Below are 23,072 nucleotides of genomic sequence, written 5' to 3'. Positions count from 1 at the left end.
CGAAAAATTTGGATTATGAATAAAATAGTATTTACGGTGACCAATTCTTTAATTATTTATTATGATTCGCGCGGAACGAGAAAAAAAATGTCACCTTCAGAGGCTTTCAATTCCGCAATATTCTATTTCTGAGCCATTACCATGGGCTTTCACAAGGAACATCCCCGTCAAATAATTCTCGTATGGTCCAAAATATAACTGCATTGACTTGACAGTATTATGTCTTCCAGGACATGAGTGTAACTTCAGTCACACAAAAAACATTATTTCCTGTCATTCCGAAAAGTGTGACTCGTGGTCGTAACACCTGGTACAATTATTTGCGAATTTAAACCACCACAATATATGAATATCATTTTGCTCATGTCCAAAAATTATGTTTCTTTGCTAACTAAACCGACTCTGGAAATTCATGATACTATTTTATTCAAATCCAAATTTTTCCACCAACATCATATCAGATTTTCTTCTAACTTGTCTCTGTCTGTGCATCACCCCTCTACCAGTATGGTCAAAAATTCAATCAGTTTTATTGGTGTCAATATTTGGAAAAAGTCACCACCTAATCTCCGAAATTTAGACTCTTGAGCATTTAAAAAAATGTTTTCATTCTCTTATCTCTAACTACCGCTGAATTAAATTGTATTTCGAATTGTTCCATGATACTGTGTGCTGTTTTTCTTTTTGTTCTTTAGTTTTTCATTTTTGTTTATTAGTTATCAACTGTGATAATTGTTCCTGTCCTGGGTATGACTCGGCTCTGAAGACTCTATCCATCGAGCCTCCCGTCTACCTTGCCTGTCGCATTCCACTGTGTTACATTTTTGTTGTGAGATGTTGAATTGTTGATATGTAATGTGGACGAATAAAGATTTTCTCTCTCTCCCTCTCCCTCTCCCTCTCCCTCTCCCTCTCCCTCTCCCTCTCCCTCTCCCTCTCTCTCTCTCTCTCTCTCTCTCTCCCTCGCTCTGCATTGCGAGAATATTTGAAACAAAGAACAGCTTGTTTTACATGAGATTTTTATTGCTTTGCGTAAGTACGGAGAGTAAAATAGTAAAATGAGTGAAAGGATGCGAGTAGTAACGAAAGTAATTATTTGATCAGGGTCCGTATTGGTACGGACACCGCGATCTCCGAGTGTCCATCCCCGGAACGTATCGGCAAATCCACGATTCGAAGGAGCGGACCTGGGTGAACAATGACGAATATCCAAAGGCGCCGCAAGTGTCGTGGTGACTAGCGGTCGAAATTCCACTCAGGTACCAATCGCACGAGGTGCAGCGCTGGCAGAATATCGCGCTTCCGAAGTCGGCCTGGAACAGAGGTATTACTTTCTAATTCTGGTGTTTGTTTTATGGATGTGAGTCGACACCGACAGACACCATGGTATGGACAGATTTATCTCTGCCATATCACGGCAGGTGGCAATGAAGAGCACGTATACTTTGTGTAACGTAAGTGTAGATTATAGGGATGATGTGAACCCCTGAAAGGTTCAGGTTCGTGTGAACGTGAACCTCATGACGGCACGTGACGTCATATTGCTAATTGCAACCCTGCATTTCAGTAAAGTGATATACATTGATGTATTGTACACGATACCTAGCGACGACTCGGGGGCCTCATAATGCCACAATGCTGAAGAACATACTGACTTTTTAAACGTCGCCAAATGTATCAACTGGAGCAATCAAATGATATATTATTTTCCTATAAAATCAATATCTTCTGTCGCTTTGCCAACAATTTCGAAGATGAATTGCAAGGTAATATATGCTTACGCCTTAACGGTCTAGGTCAGACCGGAAAATTCATTCGGCGTCAGCGTGTTGCTACTCTGATATTGAGGGATTTACCCCATTAACAAGTTATACAGCAGTAGCCAACACTTCAATGGCACGGATTTGGTTTCTATTATACAATAAACATATGAAATCGAGATAGACCCCTTACGCTTGCTAGATTTATTACATCAGACAACGATATCAATATCATTGATTGGTTGAATAAGCCTCAATCGCTGAATACCTACATGTAGCGTATTTCGCTCTTGATGTTGTGTGATTGCGGGTCAAGTATACAGCAGAGAGTCACTAAATATTCACAAACAGAAAGCTGGATATTTCGAGCAAACTTTGGTGACGAAGCAGGTAAAATCTTTGAGATTGTCAAGGTGCATGCTCGTTTATTGGTGATTTTTAGGCTGCCAGCGCCATGGACAATTGGACATAGTGGCGCGCAGTTAAACTGCACTAAATTTCAACCAAAGATGTTATAATGACGAGAAAATTGTAATATATGAAAAGGTTCACAGTGCAGAACCTACCAAGGTTCGTTTGTGATCGTGAACCTTTGAATTTCCGAGGTTCACACACAGAACGCGAACGTGAACCTCACGTTCACACCATCCCTAGTATAGATTACTAACCTACGAAGTAGTTAGTAGGTTAATGTATAGGTAAAGTTGCGCTGAAGCAGCATTCTGAACCGTTGGTCAGCGTCGACTTTCCTGTCGGTCCGCGGAATACATTACAATTATACATCTCAATTGAAAAACGCAAGGCGTTGAGCGCTTGTCCATTAGGCAGAGAAACGAAACAACAAGTTTTAAATTGATATAGAAATTTTTGAGCGAATTTTTCTGGGTCGTGTAAGCCGGAATTATGGAGTTCACGGTGCACTTTGGAAATACGTCACTATGCAGCTAGTGTTGTGCGAAATTTTTTTAAAGTAGCCTACAATCATTTAAAACCAATTGCATGTGACAGCTAAGAAGACTTTTAAAACAAAATTCGTTAAATTTCGACATTAAAATGTGGCCGCCTTTGGCAATAGGCCAGTCAACTAGGCTAGTCAGCAGCAAAGTCGTATTTCATCCAAAAGAAACAGAACAATCAAAGTCAATTAATGGTCTTAAACGGAACTTCGCCTGGCAGAAACCAAGGATATATAGAACTCTATATATCTCTGACAGAACCTTTAATAGAGCCACGTAACGCCCGCAATATCAAAAGGCAGCATTTGATGAAGTTTCCCCATCTGAGTTGCGTACATTTGTCGAAATTACGTCTTGGATTACTTTTGATTCTTGAAGGTTCGCTGGTTCGCATGCTCAAAAAGTTTGAGGACCGCTGGTCTAAAGTCAGATCAATTTCGCACTCAAATTTATCTTCACAGGCAGACAGTGCACACGTAATTCATGGTCAAAACGATTGTGGTCTCTAAATTGTAGCAATACTGACTATGTGGAAAATTAAATTTATGACTTCATTCTATCGACTTACGTCACACATTCGATTATGTAAAGTCAGGCTTCCGGAGCACATAAGCTTCGGGAATTTCTTCGTCATTTGCCGACGAAATAAGGGGTCGTCTTGATAACGCCTCCGGCAAATTGCCATGTCCATAACTTGCTCGCGCAAGTGCTCGAGTGCATCGTTTCTCCGCATGAAGTTGCGTTGTCCGGCTAGATATCAATATAACATTGAATGTCAAGGTTGCAACTGTTACATATCTTTAATGGTCTCTTATCAACAGATGCGGTCAAAGTAGTACGTAATTGACACGCAGGTAGAGATAGAATTGATGCCATAACTTTCTACTCAATTTCAATTAAAGTACACTGCCGCACGCCTAGCATGCTTCAATTAGAATATTAACGGCTTGAGATAAGCACCCGAGAAAGTAGCTTAAAGAAGTAGAAGTACGGACGAGGCGTGGCAGACTTTTGATGTCAATGCTTCCTCCAGTTTTTAAAATTGCAAGATGCATATTTACGATGAACGCAAAATGACAGATGCCAATAAATTAGGTGCAATTTTTGCAGTTATAATCTGTTAACGGCTGGGCCTGCCTTGCCTAAAGTAACTTTTTCATACTATTTTACTCATAAATTGATGCGAGCCTATTTATATACTACATTTTACATGACAACATCTAAATAGTAGAAAGCGAGTATGTAGTTTGACTTTGAAAACGGTCGAACTAGAAGTGGAAGTAATCTGAAACGTAACGACTTGGATATGTAGTGTAGGTAGACAAATGCCATATGAGTAGCCTACTTGGAAAAAGTAAAAGTACTTCGTTGCTGACTACCGCTGCTTATCAACTGAATGGTAACTCATTTGAGAGACACGTGACCCATGACCATTGACCGTCCTAATGGAGTATGCTATCATGGGTGACAATTGACTTGTTTTCGGCCGATTATACAATATACTTAACAGTCTTGTGCGTTTAACCGGGATATTTCGACTTTGTTTAAATTTTACTTTCCCTTTTCAAATGTCGCACGATGCTCCACGGATTGCGTGAATGAATAAATTACATTATTGGGTTTTTAGGGAAATCACTTAATTGTCCCAGCGATACAGGACATTAACTTACAACATATCGTTACTACCATGTACTCACATAGCCCCCAGCCCGAAACGACGCAGGTACTGTCAGTCGGTGTCCGTTCTCCGCGCGGCAAGCTGATCGGTAGGACTAAATTTGAGGAGACCGACTCACGGAGCTGAATGACAGGAAATTATCTTTAAAATCGAGTTAACGGCAGGGTAATGATGAAATGCAATTAAAATGATGCGCTGCGTGCTGATACGGAAAGACGCAAATATCGCACTGTCGTTTTGTCATCAATGCTTGGTATAAGAAAATGAGCAAAATAGAATGTCTGGAATCCGATTACTTCTCGAACTTTCTTGAACTTGCACGCTTTGACGCGATCGAGATCATAGTAAGTTTGTCAAACACATAGTTTTAAGGCTGCGTTGGATCACCAAAAATGAGTGACTATAGCGTATCAGTCATCACCAGGCAATCACACCTTTCTCATGTCCGAGATAGTTTTTCACGGATCGATTCTAGTTTTTGCTGTGTGGAGTAAAAACACTCGACCTCTATGTTTTGCTACTGGAATGCATTACTGTCGTATCGTGATTTAAATCGAAAAAATGCTACATGCTAATCTTTCCAATCCTTGCTGAAGACTGAGCTTCTAATGTCAAGTGTTTCGTGTCGAGGATGAGCAACACCCCAGTGCATGTGATTACAAGGACCGCTTCTGTTTACCTTTTGAAATCCGCGGCTAATTTTCTACTTTGCGAGCGGTTTCGTTCTCAATCACGCAAAAGAAGATGTAGGCCTACTCTCCGACTCAATCTAAATTTGAACCGACTTGCAGTCATACCTGAAGGAGGGCGATGTTGTTTTGGTCGTGGCCGAACTTGGGATGAATCACAGAACGTCGCACGGAGTATCGACTTCTCGCCGAGGCGTCCGAGACCCGCTCGATGCCGACGTAAACAAATACTCGCAGAGGATTTATTCTCCTCATTCCCGATCTGCGTTAAGCGGTGTCGTGAATGTTTTTGTTTCGGTAAATGACAGGGAGATCCGGCCTATATCGTGGGTTTTAATTATGGACGGATTTGAAGACAGCGATCGGGATTTTCGACTCGGACATCACCGGTTTCGGTGGCGGACTTTCGAACTGTACCTTGAATTTTAGAGCGCTTTGTAATTATTGTCGGAACATATGGATATGGATTTGCAGCTAAAATCCGAACAAGTGCTTGGTTTTATATCCGCTTATCTAAGGTAAACGTAAATATGAGTAAGTACTCAACACAAACATGCTGTAACCATAATGTACGTAATTAAATTTCAACGGCATGTTCCGAAATAGTATCGTAGGCTATAAGTCAAGAAAAGCGGAATGTTGATAGAGCTGCACTATGATCGCATGCTAGATAAAACGTATGTCTGAATTTACAATGGCGACTACTTATTGGTCTGCCTAACGAATGCTTACGTGACGCAGTCGGCCCTCGTCAGCACCCATCGCTTGTGAATCAGCACCCCGGTGCAGCCGTCGCCAAAAGCAGTGACCATCACCTAAATTCGAATATCCTTACTTAGAGTAGGCCTACAGCAGGTATGGTGATAAAACTATGTAGGTGATACTTACCATCCAAGCGAATTTATTTTTGACTTTTCTAATTCCAGATCCCATTTGCGTGAACGACGGGGGATCCATGTTTTTACAGCAGATTCCGCCAGAATACCTTTTCTTGTAATAAGGGGGTATGCAGATTTCTGTGGAAATGAACGGAATAGGTATAAAGACGGCCACGAATATTATACTTTTCCTTCGAAGGATTCGTTGAATTCAATTAGCTAGTTTTGCTTTGCTAATTCTCGGTAAGGCAAGTGAATAGCGTGCAGACATCGTGGAAATTCAATCTCTCGCGCACAGAATTCTGTAACCAGTAAAGTTCTACTTATCCGTGAGCGGGGTAGATATAGAGCAGTGGTTCTTAACCTTGCCTCCAGCGCCCCCCAAGGGGCGCTGGCGATTTTGAAGGGGGCGGAAACGCTCAGGGGGCGATATGGGGGCGCTGGGCTCAGGGGGCGATATGGGGGGCGCTGGAGAAAAATGGCTTCGCAGTAGATGATGTCGTGGTGGGACATAGTCCTTAATGAGTATTCAGAGCAAATTAACACCGAAAACTTCGTTATATATAGCCTACAAAAGACCTATAGGTTTAATTGTCCATGGGCGCCTAAATGACTGGCAACGAATGTTCCTGTTTTGGCAATCTGAACCTCAGAAGACGAATTCCATCTGGCAGGGAAAAATTATATGCCAGTGAAGAAATACCAATTTGAAATCGTGTGCGTCTTTTAGTTTAGTACGATTGGGCGACAGGGATATATAAAACTAGAGATCCCTGTTGGGCGATTCTCTATTTTTTGATATAGCAGACAGGAGGTCACGAAATAACATCATGCAACGAAGTCATACCAACGGGTCCGCCCGCCCGAATATGTTTAATTATTAGTTACGAGCCCTACAGTTTACAAGACACCTCACAATGTTCGATCTACGTTTTGACGAGTCTGTGTAGTGTGTACAGTACACTCAACAACTCACTGCGCATACCCTTGGACAACAGTGCGTAACGATTAAAAAAAGGTCATAACTTCGGATTTGTTGTGCGTAGCGTAGATTTTCTGTGCGCAGAGATCGTGTCAGCACTGCGCACGTGCGCAGCTTAGAGAGAACATTGCACCTCACTCAGCTCTACCGGTAAATCTGGTAACGTGAGCAGAGAGGACAAGAAATTGATAGCAATATATATGCAATTCCCGATCTTATTGACCGATTTTATCATGAATTATCGAAAATTTTCGCGCTTCGCACTGGCTCGCTAAACAGTACTGCTGATTTTGTGGCAAAAGCGAACAACGTGATGGGGGGGGCGGGCGGTTTATCACCCTATGGGAGCCCAAGACCCAAGTTTTTTCGGGGGGCCTGACGAAGTGGCGTTTCGTTCCTGCCAACGGGTATACGCCCGAAGATGTATAATTATTATTGACGGGTACTACCTTTTCAATCACACATCACTCAGCTCTACCGGTAAATCTGTTTACGTGAGCAGAGAGAGGATAAAAATTGATATCAATATACATGCAATTACCGATCATATTGACCAATTCGATCATTAATTATTGAAATTTTTCGCGCTTCGCGCGTCTAGGCGACAATAGCAGGCTCAGTAAATGGACACCCAATGTAGATGACTAGTATCAGCAAATAGCGGATAGCCGACGGGGGGTCTGGGGGCGAAGCCCCCGGAGGTTTGGTTTATCACCCGATGGAGGGCCCAAGACTAACGTTTTTTTGGGGGGGGGGGCTGACGAAGTGCTGTTACGGCCCTGGCAACGAATTAATTGTACCTACGGTCACGCCCGAATATGTTTAATTATTAATTACGTGCCCTTTATTTTCCAATACAACAGCTCACTCAGCGCTACTGGTAAATCTGGTTACGTGGGCTGAGAGGATAAAAAGTTTATAGCGACTTATATATGTAATTACCACCTATTCATTCATGCATTATAGAAAATTTTGGTACCTAGGGCGACCAGGCCACACAAACTTTGCTGACCATCGTAATCACGCTACGGGGTTCTTGGGGGCGAAGCCCTCAGAAGTTTGGTTTATCACGCTATGGGTGCGCAAGGCAATCGTTTTTAGGGGAGTTGACGAAGTGCTGTTACGGCCCTCCCTCTTACTCATGGTCTTTATTACATTCCTTGCAATATGAGGTTGGGGGGCGCTGGAGCACGATAATTTTTGAAAATTTCAACAGTGATTACACAATACACATGACCAACACATTGTGACGTCGTCGAGGAAAATACGTCACACCAGAGATGGTCAGTAACGAATTGCCTCTACTTTTTGGATTAGACTAATTCTATCCGCTTTTTACACTTTATGTTTTTGAAAAATAGTTGTGTGATAAGTTTGCATCTGTTTTGTGAGTGAAATTATCCGTGAAAGAACCGCGTGGAATATTGCCCGTATCACGGCAACGGAATATATTTTCTTACATTGTACCTATTCGTAGTTTGATCAGTCGCAAAGATTCATCTTGCAATTTCGAGAACGGACACCCCCGATTAACTGATAGAAGTATAATGCGACCTCTTGACCAAATTAACTTCTTGAAACTACTTAGATGAAGTAGTTTTCAGGACTTTTATTTACTACCTTCACTTGATGAAGTTTTTAAGATGTCTATTTCTACTTGGTATTGAGTACTTCTACTTCTACTTCAGTAGAAATGCTGAATAATTTGTCTATTCAGCCCTCACCCTGTCGGAATCGAAAATTTTGGCAAGGGCACCTTTGTTATTCCTGGCATAGGATGCCGTATAAGTCAAAAACCAGATATTTCTGATATCCATCCACGATTTTTGCCTATATTACAATGTCAAAACTCTACATCCATAGCGAAATTGTAATTCAAATATGTTTGAAAGCAACAAATGTCAACTCTTTTACAGTTTGCAATGCGAATCACTTGTTTTAATATTTCACCTTCGGGACAGCGGGCGACGTTGCATTCCCGGAACCTTCGTTCACATCCCGGATTTCGTGGGTTTCTGCAAAAGGGCTCCACGTATCGATACTGAGTCCCCACGCCGCAAGTCTTGGTGCACCGGCTCCAGGTGTAATTCGGTAATGTAGGAGTCTCTGTTGAATGCAAAGATGGAAATTCATCGCTCACCGCCTTTATATATAAAATGAGCCGATTCGAACTGCGAATGTATTCCATAATTATAATTATAGAGCAGGGGTCAACAACACGCGGCCCGGGAGGTCATATTTTGCAGCCCGTGATATGATTTCATATTCCGGAAGAACGCTAAGTAAAACATTTTAAAATGCTGAAATTGATTCAGTTTCAAAATAATACTGTGGTTGTTGTTTCAAAATACGCTATTATCCTGTGTCCAACATCACTAATCCTCAATAGCTGAAACGGCATCGGCGATGGCAACAGCATTCCATCGAGGGAGAATCAGCTGATATGAATGGTGGACATATTGCGTTGACGTGCAATGGCCCAGACACCTCCAAGACAGAGACGCTTAAAAAACGGCTTACAGATTCCCTACGATAAAACTTTAGGAAGATATGATAGTCTTTCAGCTAGAACCGTGTCTCGCTAGTCCCTGTATCGATAAAAAGAGTTGCCAGGCATCGTGTGCAGTTCATAGTTGAACATATATTGAAATTGATGATCATGATATTTTTGCTGTATTTGTGTTTCTTTGATAAAATATTATTTCTTTGTGGTAACTATGCCCGTCGCTCATGTTAGAGAGCACAGTGTTGTACTGACAAAAAGATTTAAAAACGCAGTTGATAAATATTTGCGAATTATTTTCAATGATTTCGGAAAACCTGTCTGCTTATATCGCAGCATGCATATATCGTTGGGTCATCATATAGCTCGTAAATTGGATCCGCCTTTGTTTCTACATGTACAAGCACTTTGTAACATCGAAACTAGTCGCTGTAATAGGCCATAATTCAGCATTTGTTAGCGAAGCGAAGCTTATCACATTCTACCACGAAGTTGCAAACAATCAGCAAGATGTAATTTTCAGACTCGATGACGTCTGCAATATCAATTATAAAAATATTTTACCTCATATTACGGACTCCCCCTCTCTTCATGTGTAAACTTTAAAGGATTTTGGATAACAACAGACCCAATCTGGTTATGTTACAACATCAGGCTATTATGATCCTTCCTGCGCTATTTCCCTATACATAATCTAAGAAATATATAGTATATGGAATCAATATATTACAGTTTGTATGCACATTGCCCACGCATAACACTGCATGAAGGCAATAGTAAAGAAATGTGATTATAAAACTGAAGAGACTGCAGACAATCTCTATAATGAAACTATAGAAATTATTCGATAATGGATAGATATTCCTTATCACTAAGGTTTTTTGGACGGACGCAAGGTATACATTTCCAAACAATACCATCAATTCTTATGAAAATGGTTTCGGGATTCTAATTCTATGTTACCAAAATCTATCGAATCTGCCTCGAAACGGTTTTCTACTAGCATAAGCTTGGAAGTGTTGACAAATAAGATCCGAAGTAAGGTTAGGCTGCAAGTTACAAAATTAAAAGCCTGGTTTTATGAGAGTGATAAATTACACATTGATAAATTGGAGTGACGTAACTGGAGTGACCGTGGAATGGAGTTGCGGCCATATTGGAATAAGGTGAATGAAACAAGTTTGCCCGAAGCAACGTTCTGCTAGGTACGGAATCATTCCAGGAAGTTCAATATAATAGATCATGTTACAAACGGACTTTCGAACACCGATAGATGTTACAAGTATCGTGTTTTCTGTATGGTTTCGACGGCTTAAAGATAAATATTCTTGCTGCCATTCTTGCGCACACCAAGTATGGGTCAATTGCGTGGTAATATGCGACAGTAAGTTGAGACATAAGACATGAATGTACCGGATGTCGGCGGCAGCTGTAAATCTTGGCTAGTAACCCGTTGTAGTAGAAACTGACTGTGAGACCCTGTTTTGAATAATATACCTTTGCAATCACGGTGGCACTTTCCGAAATAATATATTTGTTAGAATGTCCCATCTACTGTCGCCCGGAAAATACTGAGGTATAGGCTACAAGAAGAACCGGCAAATTTTTAATTGTTCTGTTAAGCAACAATGATACGCGTCCCTAAGTTCTGAGTCAATGTAATTTTACGGTGAGAATTGGCGTGATTTGAAAACCACAATGTTTCAGTGCGTATTTTGTTGTTTTTTGTAGATGGCAAGCTGGAAATCCACGCTCATTATAATGCCATTATAGTTGTTGGACACGTTTCAGAGCTATGCAATTTCGCGATTTAACGAGCACCTGGATTTTAGACACGGCCAAATATCTGTGTATTATCGATTATATTTAGCGCTGTGTATTTTATCGCGGTGCGCATATACCATTGGTTCCAAGTTGGGTGCTTACCTTGCCGCACCGCAGTGCCGGAACATTATTTGCTGTGAGATATAATTATGTACAAATAAGGCGATTGTACAGTATTATAAACACACTTGTGGGTTTCGGGTCGAAAAAAGTACCCGAGTTTCCATGATAGGAGAGTTAATAATGGATTGTTATGATAGGCTACGTAAACATCGTTTCTAGAGAAATACCGTGGCGAGTAATAATTCACTTTTTTATAGCACCAAGTGCCTACATTGAAGGACATCATATTCTGAGTAGTTTTCTTTGTACGAAAATCCAAAACTCCTGCATTTCATATTATTACAACAATTCTCAGTAACGACTGTAGCGAATGGAAGATATTGCTTCATTTTAAATCGCCGCCGAACTTTAATTCTGGGTTTTTGTAAAGAAGATATCTCTGAGCACAGGCAATGCGATGTAATGTTTCATTTTCACGACTGTCGTCCGATAGTCGCTGCTCTTTAGTACTAAGGCAAATTACCGAACCAAACCTCCGCCCCGCCTTCGTTTGTAAAAACATCTAACCCCCATGGTTAATGGAAGGTTTTGATTTTCAGAAGTTATTGATCTGTGATAATATGTACAAAGCATTACTCATGCTGAGTCAAGTGAAAACAATGACTAACAGAATGACACAGTATAATTATAGTGTAATTATAGTTCGCCTAATATTTCAAAATGATGCTGAATTCAATGATATAAATAAACGCTTCGTATTTTACTTTCGTAAAAGGAAATGTCTTCACGACATAACCATACGCCTTCGGCTACTGATTGGCTTGGACCTGTGTGAACGGCGTGGATCGGCAAAGTTACCACACGTTTAGGGTCATTGCTTGACCTAATGATGCCTTCCAATCCTTTCGTTTCTAATAGTCGTATTATGATATGCTTGAATGAGCACAACCATATGTTCCTGTGGCTGTGTTTATGTTTAGAGACGTGAAATGACGGATGTGCGCTGGAGAAAAGTGAATGCACGTTTGAGTTCAACTTTCATTTGGTTGCTAGTCTGTGTTAGTTAGTCTTGGAGCTTAATGTTCAGCGATGATGGACTTAATGGCCCAGTATCCTAATTAGTAAAGTGTTCCTCAAACACTATACTTTTGAACGACTGCATACAGGCGTAATGGGCGTATAGTCAGGACGAAAATTTGGGAGAGGCTGTTGAATACTCAAAGGGAGCGAACTCTTCTTAAGAATGACGCCACATTACGATGAGCATTTTATGGTGGCACAATGAACAAATCAAAAATTTAGAGATATAGGCTACGCCAATATAGAAACGATACGAACACCATTTCCCCATAATGGCTCTGATACAGGGATACAAGTCCGTTTAAAACACATTCATTTTAAACGCTTATAACTAGCAGAAGAATTGAAGTGATGTATTCAGTATTGTCTGAAATAATCTGGTACAGCCTACCTGCTGTCTTCAAAAAAATAGGTTTAGTTGTAGGCGGCTGGCATACGTTGCACGTTCTTCTACAATATTGCTGAAACATTCTGCAAAGCGAGCGCGCCTGGAACATTTTGCAACTCTTTTCTTCGTAGACATCATCACACTCTCCTGTAAAATTAGTCAGCGTGCTTGAAGTTTTGTGCCATTACTTATAATTAGGGAGATTATTTTTTGACTTAAAATTGGGTCTAAATTTTTTGACTTATAAAGGACTCAATTAGTTAAGTCACGCAATATTGTAAGAAAAATCGAAATTTATTGCAGTACAACTAGAGATACTTTGCTACATATTTTGATAGTATATTGCTGGTGACGCACCCTGCTGCCTTATACTAGAAATGCTGTCTATATCGCAGTTGTTCTTCCTGCGGTTTTTGACATAAGTGTCCACGCGAACTTGTTTCAGGTACAGATTTGAGATATCTGCGTAAACTTCTTTTATCGTATATTGGAAGCTCTTCAGTCGTCATCTTTTTGAGAGGTCGGTTGACAGTCGTGCTTCCGCTCTGTTTACCAACACGTCATCGCCGCAAAATGAATTAGGAACTACGTTTCGAGAAGTGTAGATCATCATACCATATCAACCAAATTCTTTCTGATTCACATTAAGTTAACAATCTACCATCCACAACAGTATAAAGTAGGCTAAAAGGTTTAAAATGTAAAATGAGAAGTACGCAGAAGTGCAACCTCTAGGACACAAAGACAATTCAGCTTGCATAGAAATTTTTGACTTCGTTAACAATTCCGACAACTTTTGTACCCAACGCTACAATTTTGACAAAGCTCTGACGTGTTTTGACATGACAAAATTAATCGCCCAACTTATTATTATTGATATAGCGTAGACGCGGTGCTATAGATATATGTAGGCGAATATATATATTTCCATGCAGTTATGCACTCACCATGCACAGACGAATGCATGACACCGGACAACGCCAAAATGAAAAACGCAGCTGAACTCGTAGCGGCGGACATGCTGTTCTTCAGATGAATGATTCCATGAATATTTCCCACGCTTTTATAGGAGAGGGCGGGACTGTTTCCATAAAAGCTGTTTTCAATCGCTAAATTCTCGCAAGGCCGGCTGCATTGAAGAAGAAAAAAACACGCAAATGGAAACTAAACTCTCGGATTGCGCGCAACTATACGCCAAGAGGTCTGGGTATCACCCAGGCTTCTAAATTTATATGGATAATTGGTTATTATGATTTGGGAATTTCGGAAAATAACCCAGATACACTGACCGTATTTGCAGTAGCTGTGTGTGCGAATATGTTTTATCGGCGTAAACTTATGTTATGTAAATAATCAAATTTTTACATCAGAATTACATGATTTGCTTAATAATAATTCACTTAAATAAGAGTTTCACAGCGGTGATGCATGCTGAGATGATATACATAGGGTATAGTATAGACATCGAACATAATATCATACGCAAAGGAATACAATACAAGAGCATTTATGATAAAACTATAGATCCAGATTTACATCTTTTGCAGCGCGACATTGCGGCTACGACAACATGTTCGCATTGAGTTTCTATGAGCCCTGGACAGGTGAGCGCGTGGCCACAACTACAACGGTGTACCGGGCCTATATTTGCAGTGACCGATCTCGTCACATCTACACGGTACCCAGCACGCGTTCATCAGTCCTCAAGTTGGTGATGGAATTGTAATTACGCTTCCGAACGTAAAAATGCCACAGGGTAAAATGGTATTACGTCAGCTAATCGTATGACATAGTCAGTCTCGTCATATATTATACTGGCGGTTTTGGATTTCGGTGAAACGCCTAATCAGGGCAACTGTTGATGCATTGATGTGTCTACCTCCGGCAAATATTCCAGTACACTCGTATATTACCTTTACTTTAATTGAGAAAGAGATCAGATATATTTTCGTCTGGCATCAGGTATAGGCTTACTTTGACGATGGAGGCGCGATACGCCCTTTAGGTAATGGTAAGGTCATCTAGTCTTCACCATGCACCATTATTTACTCCTCCATGTTCCGTGGATGCTAAGCGCCTAGCGGGATAACCGTGGATACCAGTTTTTGAATTCTTAGGTCTGACCCGACCGGGGATTAAACTCACGACCTACCTATCAAGAAGCCGGACGCATCACCATTACGCTTTCTTGGCTCCTCCTCGCCACGTGACCCGCGTAAGCGGTGTCGTATAAAAGCATAGAAGTGGGCTGTGCTACAAATGGGTAAATACGGAATCAAAAATAAAAGGGATATCGGCCTGGTGTAAAATGACCAATGTAGTCGAAACACCATGAATATTAAACAAACTAACAAACCATTACGCTATCTATAAGAAATTTTCACCGGCTCAAGATCGCTCCTGCTAAAGTTTGATAATAGAGGCCGATTGGCCCAGTGGAAGCATGTAGATATTTTGCTATTAAATAGACAGACAGACAGACAGACAGACATTTATTGCTTCGTCAAACATAAAAATTTGACTGGAGGTGACGCTATGGCCTATACAGGCCTTGTTACTCGTCACCTCCATGGCTAAAGAATACGTGGATATGTCGAACATAACCAGTTGCGTTTGCAATCGCCAAACAAACATAATCAACGATAATAATCCGCTCAAGACACACAATGTAGAATGTGATACAATAAACAGATAATGATGTCGAAACGACCAGGTATAGGCTATATAGGTCTCTCAATCAAACATCCACATCGGCCTATAATACCCGAGGTAGTATACAGTGTACGATTTTGATCTTTCTACTGTCCTTTTTCCCTTTTAGACGCTTTTACGTCCTTTATTTTAATTGTTCTTATTCATTATATGTCGTTCTCTGGGGATTTTTTGCGAGGACAGGACACCATAATAACAGCGACTATTTAAGTCGCCACTGTGCGCGAGAAATCCATCTTCCTTTCGCAGAATCTTTGATCAGCTAGAGTAGCCTTAGAACAGACTTCAATAACAAGCAAACCGTGGCCTACGATAACTTATAAGTTATCGTAGGCCCCGAGCAAACATTCATCGCATTCAGTACATAACGAAGAGAAAGAGTGTTGTCGACAGTTGCAATAACGCGAATATATGTCGCCAAGGATTTACGTTATCGGTAGTTTTATTGTTTGCAGAACTGTGAAACTTGAAGCGCCAACACTAGGGTTACCATATTTTGGAAATCTGAAACGAGGACACTTTTTCAGCATGGTAAATTTTTCCCACTTCGTGGTCGGTTGATTAAAAAAAAGGTCAACTTTCCGGCTCAGCTACCGAAATACCCGCCGGAGCGTTACTTCGGTGCTGATTTACGGTATATCAGTCAAATTTGGCCGTGGATTTGACCAAAATTCTCAAAAAAGAGGACAATCCGAGGACACTTTCAAGGACGTATGGTAACCCTAGCCAATACCAAGATACTAAATACTGCTAGGTAATTTATAATAATAGATACTAGATAGTGTGAAGTCTGGTCGTACTATACAGCCAAATTCACCACGATGATAATGATATCGATAACCGCGTCAAAGCTTACGCGATCATGGTACAATCCCTTGGCTTGCTAGGCTTCGGCCTGCGCATCGCCTCCGCACTTATTTGGTGTGGTAGAAACAAGTAATCGCCCGATTCGACGCAATTTAACGAGAATGGAGTTGCTGTGGTGCTGTGATATTACAAACACAATCAACTGGGTTCGCACCGCGCATTGACAATGGTAATCTTCACGCTGTGAGAACCTTGAAACCTCGATTGCTCGTACACAAGCATCCAAAATATCTTGCATAAGGCCGCGAATTAGCCTATTCTTGGAAACGGCAGTCGACACTCAGTATGGTACCAAAACACGGCCAAGAAATGAACGTTTATTAAGATGACGTGTAACTGTCATTATATTTTTTCTGATCATGGAAATGGCACATATTGGAATTTTAAAATTCATAATCACGGTTATGACGTTTTAACAGGTTAATCAACTCGAATCTCTGAGCTTACTCGATTATGTCCAAACAGCCCTCGCGAAACCATGGCATGCCGGCGTGCTCACGTGCTCGCATATTAACGAAAGAATGACTTGATGTGACCTTATACTGATTAGGGAGAAATACTGGATTCTAGCAATTACCAAACTGGTTTCTTATTTCTAGTATCCACATGTGTTATTAGCTTATTACCCAATTCCATAGTCCCGATTAAACTGCACTTGTTGATTTTATAAAATGGCTACATGCAATCAAGGCCACAACAAAAAAACAGATGTTTTGCTCTAAATTGATGACAAATCCCAACACATGCTATCCACCAGCTCTGCAAAATACCACATTAAAGCCGCTCCATTGTACACTGTACAGCAAGGGTCGGCAACCTACGGCCCGCGGGCCGGATCCGGCCCGCCAAGCCAAATCGTCCGGCCCGCGACGAAATAATTAGTTACCACAAGAATACGGCCCGCCGCTTCGTAATGAGTTCCAATCTGCAGTGCAGCACTGCTACGAAAAATGTCAAAATTTATAATGTTTTCTTCCACTTACGGATGATGATTCCGGAACATGTAATTCACGCACCTACGGGGCTCGTTCACTTTCGGACCAAACTCAGTACAGCCTTACGGAGAAAAAGGGTTTTTGGTCCGAAAGTGAACGATCCCCGTACTGGTCCGGGTTCGTCATCACTGGCGTAGCCAGCGAGGGGCGAAAGGGGCGATCGCCCCCCCCAAATTTTTGGAAAATTTTTCGTAAAATCAATAAATATAACATTATTTTAGGGCAGATGAATGTAACCTAAAAAATTTCATCGCGCTTCGCGCGATTTCGTGTCCTTGGTCATACTGTCTTGATTTTATTATCGGTGTCCCGAAAAAAAATCTTCCGCAAATACCCACAATTGAATTTAGCTGCATTCCTAATTGTGAGAATACAACAGTACCAGTAGATATACGAGAGTAACCCAAGGTCGTTAGGTTGATTGAGTCTAGAATTGTCAGTTCAGTATGGGGATTGGGGACTGTTAGCTCCGACAATTTCCGTTACGGGACACACGAAGACATATAAAGTAGGTTACATGCGACTCCGCAAAGTGCGCTCCCAAAATGATCGACGGCCATAAAGCCGACGCATGTATTCGATATAGATTTTCGGGTGCTTCATTGGCTGGCGCCTAATGATCCTGTCCCTGCAATCAGACTTCTCCGACATGAATGCAACTGGCACAGGAAAATATCGCCATCTCCCGTTAAAAAGTGCTAATTTGAAATCACACGGCATGGTCTGGTATATATATCAGCAATTCCAATCTCTAAACTAGCATCAATCTTTACCAGAGGTCACTAAATAACCGTGCTTCAACGAAGCAATTAGACCGGAATCCACTTGCTCATATACACGCACTGATATTATTGATCAAATACTTTCATTTATTCAAAAACATTTACGCTCCGCGCGACTAGGTCTGAAATTCACACTGATTTCCATCACTTCGTGAAACGATTGCCTAATACAAGATATTTGGCAACTGGAAGCTTCCATAGGGTATGTGTGTGTGTGCGTCTAAGAATCGTATGAATAAAGGGTAGTAATGAAAATTGCCCGTGACAGGATGTACGGTTATGCGAGGTGTTTCCAAGGGGCTTTCTCCGCAAGTCATGAAGTAACAGCAATAAATGACAACTGTCCCGTCCGGCGCCCACCCTATAGAAACTCTAAATCAGTGGACCCCCAGTTCTTATTTCAAATTTGCCTCTATTATCATGCAACCTGCATCTGTCTTGTGCAATTATTAACTGTAGGCTAGTGATAAACAACAGCGAAATGACCTTTCTTGAAAATAACATCGACTTTTTATTATTTTAAAGCGAATTCTGTAGCTGCATTTCTTGAAATGCAGGGCCATGGCTTGAATATCCACGTCGTCGATTTGATATGAACGAGTGCCGAAAATCCATTTCCACAAAGATAGGTGGTGGCGAATGTAATAATAACGCGTAACGCTTCCGACGACACATTTGGCTATTATGGAAACATACATGGATCAATATATCCTCCAGCCTAGTCATTTCTATCTAGCAGCTCATCGTGAAGTTATTCTGGAATAGCGGTCGTGTATGTGATAGAAGAAGATGGATCTCTGCATACATTTTTTTCCAAAACCCCAGCAAAACATCCCTAAACAGCAATATGTTAGTATAAGTTGGCTATCGGCAATTAAAATGACTTTGCACGGTGGAATATTTCATCTCAGACAGCCATTCTCTGTATATGTAAGTCCTGAACGTTTAGCAGTTATGAAGCGAAAGTGCTTCATCATCTCTCTAATTTAAAACAAACCAAAAATATGTTATTATTATTAGGTTATCAACCATTTTGCAAATTTTGAGTTTTCGTGGATCCCTTGAAAATGCTTTGCGGACCCCCGGTTGAGAACCACTGCTCTAAATAGTCTTGCCGTGTGGTATGAACATGAACATAGTTCAAGTGTACTAGCCCTGAATGTTCGATGACACCACTTCTATCAGCCTTGCCGGTAAATCTGATAATGAAAACGTATATGCAATATGCAAGTAACAATATAATGAACAATTTTCATTCTTTACTCAAAAAATTTTCGCGCTTCGCGCGAAAGTCTTGACGTCAGAGTTTTCAACAATCACACATCACTTTATATGAGTGGAAGATATGCATAAAGATCGCCTCAAATGTTGTGTTAATCATCCAATAAGGGCCCAAGACCATCGTTTTTAACCCATTTTTCCTTATCTTTGAGTGGGCGGGGCTCATTTACGTCATCGAATTTTTCGCCCCCCCCAAATATTTTTTCTGGCTACGCCCTTGTTCGTCATATTCCGATTTTAGAATCAGGCTGCTGCGTGAGTCGCAGAATACCACTTTTTAAATGTTAATCACCTTAATAGCTCTCAGAGAAATGCAGAGATACCTCAAATGTTACTGGCGGTACTGAACTTGAATATTGCTCACAGAACCACATTCACCACAGCAGAATCCATCACCTCAAAGATCCCCCGTGTGCCCCCATCAAAGAGTTAACGGCACAATAAAAAGCACAAAGAGTAGGCCTATCTATGCAATCCTAAAATATTAAATAAAATACCGCTAATTGCCTGTGTTTTGTATGATTTGATTTTCTCTTGTCACTTTGTTATGACTACCGGAGTACCGGTACAGCTGTTGGCGATCCTTTTTATTATTGCATTGTTACATCATATTTTGCCAATTTGGTTTTCGTATGTCGATATTTCAGTAAGCTCTTCTTGTGTCGCTAACTCCTGACAAGGCGCACACGAAAAGCCTTTGAGTCAATATGTTCCACTGTAATGAATGCAGACCCAAAAGCAATAGTAAAGATAGGCCTACCCTAATAAGCATTGCTTTGTCACGTATATTTCAAACACAAGAACAACGAAACATAGAGCACTTCAACTATACAAGAATCTGTTCGGCATTCCAAGCGATATGCGTTTTTCTGAAGTTTTCCGTGTCTTGGGCAAACCCGTCGGTTGCAAGTGTCACTGGCAAAACGGGTACATGCTTTGTTACGTCGAGATGCTTGCACGAGTGTATGAACTGAGAAATGAAATAGCAACTTTCCTTGAAAATACAAACATCGCCGACTCATAATCTTGTCATCGAAAATGGGTAGGCTTACCATATTTTGGAAATCTAAAAGGGGGACACTTTTCCTAGGCTTGCAAAACCGGAGAAGAATTCTCAAAAACCGGTGAATTTATCCCACTTTCTGATCGGTTGACTAAAAAAAAAGAAAAAAGGTCTTCTCTTCGCTCAGAGCTCAAAAATAGCGTTTTTCTCTCCGCATTGCTAGGTGGTTGACTGAAAAAAAAAAGGTCATCTTTCCGCCCAGAGCTCAAATCACCGTTTTTCACTCCGAAATACCCGCCGGCCTTAAAAAGCGGCACGTTTGGCTGACTGGTCGGGACTCCGGGACAAGACGTATGGTAAGCCTAAAAATGGGTATCTAATCTTGCTTTCGTAGAACATTTAACGTCACATCTAAACAAATTGAATTTGCAGCTTCAGAGGGAAACAACTAAATACATTACATGTTGAGACGCATACGAAAAAAAAAACTGCGACTCTCGGAATGTCATCAGTACAAAGAAAGTCAAGCTCACTTTCCTATACTGAATGATAGTAAACCTAGTACCAGCACTATACATTTGTAACTGTGATATACCAAATTTAATTAATGAATTTCCATCCGCTTTTCCGACATTTGTTCTGTACAAAATAATTTCTGACTACCCAGTACTCCGTTTAATGTGGACGCCAATATCATTGCCAGAAAATTTCAAATGGGCCCATTTGAAATGCGATGCAGTTGAATTGAATGACAAATTTCATTCAAAGAGCATATTGCTGATTGACTTTGACAAAGAGTACGTTCTTGAAATGGGTCTTCATCCCAGCTTGATCAACAATGCAAAAGAAATAGCATCGACTTTTGGTAGCACGTACGCATGTGAACAATAGTTTTCAACAATGAAATTCACGAAGAGCAAGCTAAGATCACGTATTCCAACGCACATTCAGAATATGGCCTGATTCTAGCTTCATCTGACTTGTTACCAGAAGTTGAAAACCTATCACAAAGCAAGCTGCGCCAAGTGTCACATTTATTCGGCGTTGTTGAAGTGTAAATGCATGTGTTTTGCTCTTTTTGTGATTTGTATGATTGAGATTGCAGCATTGTAGGGTAATATACCGACGTGACTGTTAAATATAGTATTAAGAAAAATTCCGGCCCGCCAACATGTTGTGCACCTGAAATTTGGCCCGCGACTAGCAAAAGGTTGCCGACCCCTGCTGTACAGTTTACTTCCATTAACTTGTAGCCTAACCGATGATATAATGTTGCAATTAGAGATGAGAAATTGACAATACACGGTACAGAAATACCGGATTGTAAAATGCTAGCCGATAGTTTCAAATTATTATGTCGTCAATGTCATGTCTAAAGGCAAATTTAATTTTCCGCTTCTAATACGGAGGTAATTACAATATATTAGGCCTACGTAATTATTATGACGTGCTTGGAAAGTGCAATGTGTAATTTCGCCATTTTGATTTGGCCTTGAGTGACACCGGTAAAATTGACTTAATACTGTAGTTCGAATTCATATCGCTCCAGAAAGGCACCTGCATTCGTATTGTACACAAACAATTGCTGATTTCATGAATTGCGGTGTTTTCACGATTGCTCCATTATTTGCCCACACTGTTCAATAACTTCCGAAGATACGCAATGCACAACGCGGTTACCAAGCAGTATAGCCACTATGCTGCGTGGGGAAATAGAGAAACAACCTCCCGAAGTTCAAACACACCAACCTGCGGTAAATGCAGATGAATGGTGGTACCCGCCCCCGACTTCCCGTTGAAAACCATGGGTATATTGTATATGAGTCGCTTAGCGCCAAATAGCAGCTCGCGCAAATCAGATTATGTAGATCAGAGGTCTAAAACACGCGGCCCACGACGTCATTTTGGATTTTTAAGTATTCGACAATTTATTGAACTGCCACAGATCTTTGGTCGATTTGAGAACTTAGAGTTCACTCTAAAACTACTCCAAAACCGGAAATCTCATCAGATTTCAATACCACATCATTCTCAAAAGCTATTATGCGCTGGAAGATCAGCTATTAGGTAGGGCTGGGCAAAATCGAGTACCTGAATGATTCGATTCTGAATCACGTCAAATGCTTCGAGTCGAGTCGAGTATTCGAGTATCACTCATTATGACGTCACAACAGAATGTAGTATGTCAAAGTCCAAATATGAACCTTTTATGCCACCACGAAGAACATAATGCCTGTTATTCGTCACATTAACGATACGTCGGTATTTTTTCGTCCATACCGATTTCATTGCGCTTCTTGACAATGTTGTGGGATGATCATGACTTCAGAAATGTGCTATTTCCAGTAACGTTCGTAGCTTTGTACTATGTCTCTTATGCTGCGACACGGCAAATCAAGGTTTCAAGGCTGCATCAGTGGAAAATGGTATCAGACCAATAATTCTCGTCAGCAAATTAACTTTCAGTTGCGAGGAGCGCATAATTTCAGTACTCGAAAAAATCGTATTTTACTACTCGACTCGAATCATTAAAATTAATACTCGATTCAGATTCGAGTACTCGAATCATTGTGCCCAGCCATACTATTAGGTCACATTTCTAGTCCATGATGATAAAACACGGCTCGTTGA

General features: G+C 40.9%; 1 protein-coding gene across 1 annotated transcript; it reads right to left on the bottom strand.

Moving 5' to 3' along the window:
- Window positions 1-1,002: 1,002 nt before the first annotated feature.
- On the bottom strand, window positions 1,003-13,829 carry LOC145445996 (chymotrypsin-like elastase family member 2A). The gene is made up of 9 exons (XM_080324179.1): window positions 13,749-13,829; window positions 12,805-12,948; window positions 8,894-9,049; window positions 5,972-6,099; window positions 5,816-5,898; window positions 5,192-5,345; window positions 4,414-4,516; window positions 3,285-3,466; window positions 1,003-1,313 (listed from the first exon to the last, which is right to left on the bottom strand). The coding sequence occupies exons 1-9, from the start codon at window positions 13,819-13,821 to the stop codon at window positions 1,101-1,103; spliced, it is 1,236 nt and encodes a 411-aa protein (XP_080180305.1). The 5' UTR covers window positions 13,822-13,829; the 3' UTR covers window positions 1,003-1,100.
- Window positions 13,830-23,072: the final 9,243 nt, after the last annotated feature.

This window comes from Botryllus schlosseri, chromosome 9 (assembly GCF_051294905.1).
Source record: "Botryllus schlosseri isolate E-star chromosome 9, Bs_hap1, whole genome shotgun sequence".
Classification (NCBI taxonomy): domain Eukaryota; kingdom Metazoa; phylum Chordata; class Ascidiacea; order Stolidobranchia; family Styelidae; genus Botryllus; species Botryllus schlosseri.
Note: the sequence above shows the minus strand (reverse complement) of the source record. Positions and strands in the feature narration are given on the sequence as shown.

Bases quoted from the DNA above. Each gene is read 5' to 3' on its own strand.
- LOC145445996 (XM_080324179.1), bottom strand. From the start codon at position 13,821: ATGTCCGCCGCTACGAGTTCAGCTGCGTTTTTCATTTTGGCGTTGTCC. The intron at 6,100-8,893 runs GTGAAATATTAA...TCATTTCCACAG, and splicing joins CGTCGCCCGCTGTCCCGAAG to AAATCTGCATACCCCCTTAT. The intron at 3,467-4,413 runs GTGAGTACATGG...ATTGATATCTAG, and splicing joins CGTTTCGGGCTGGGGGCTAT to CCGGACAACGCAACTTCATG.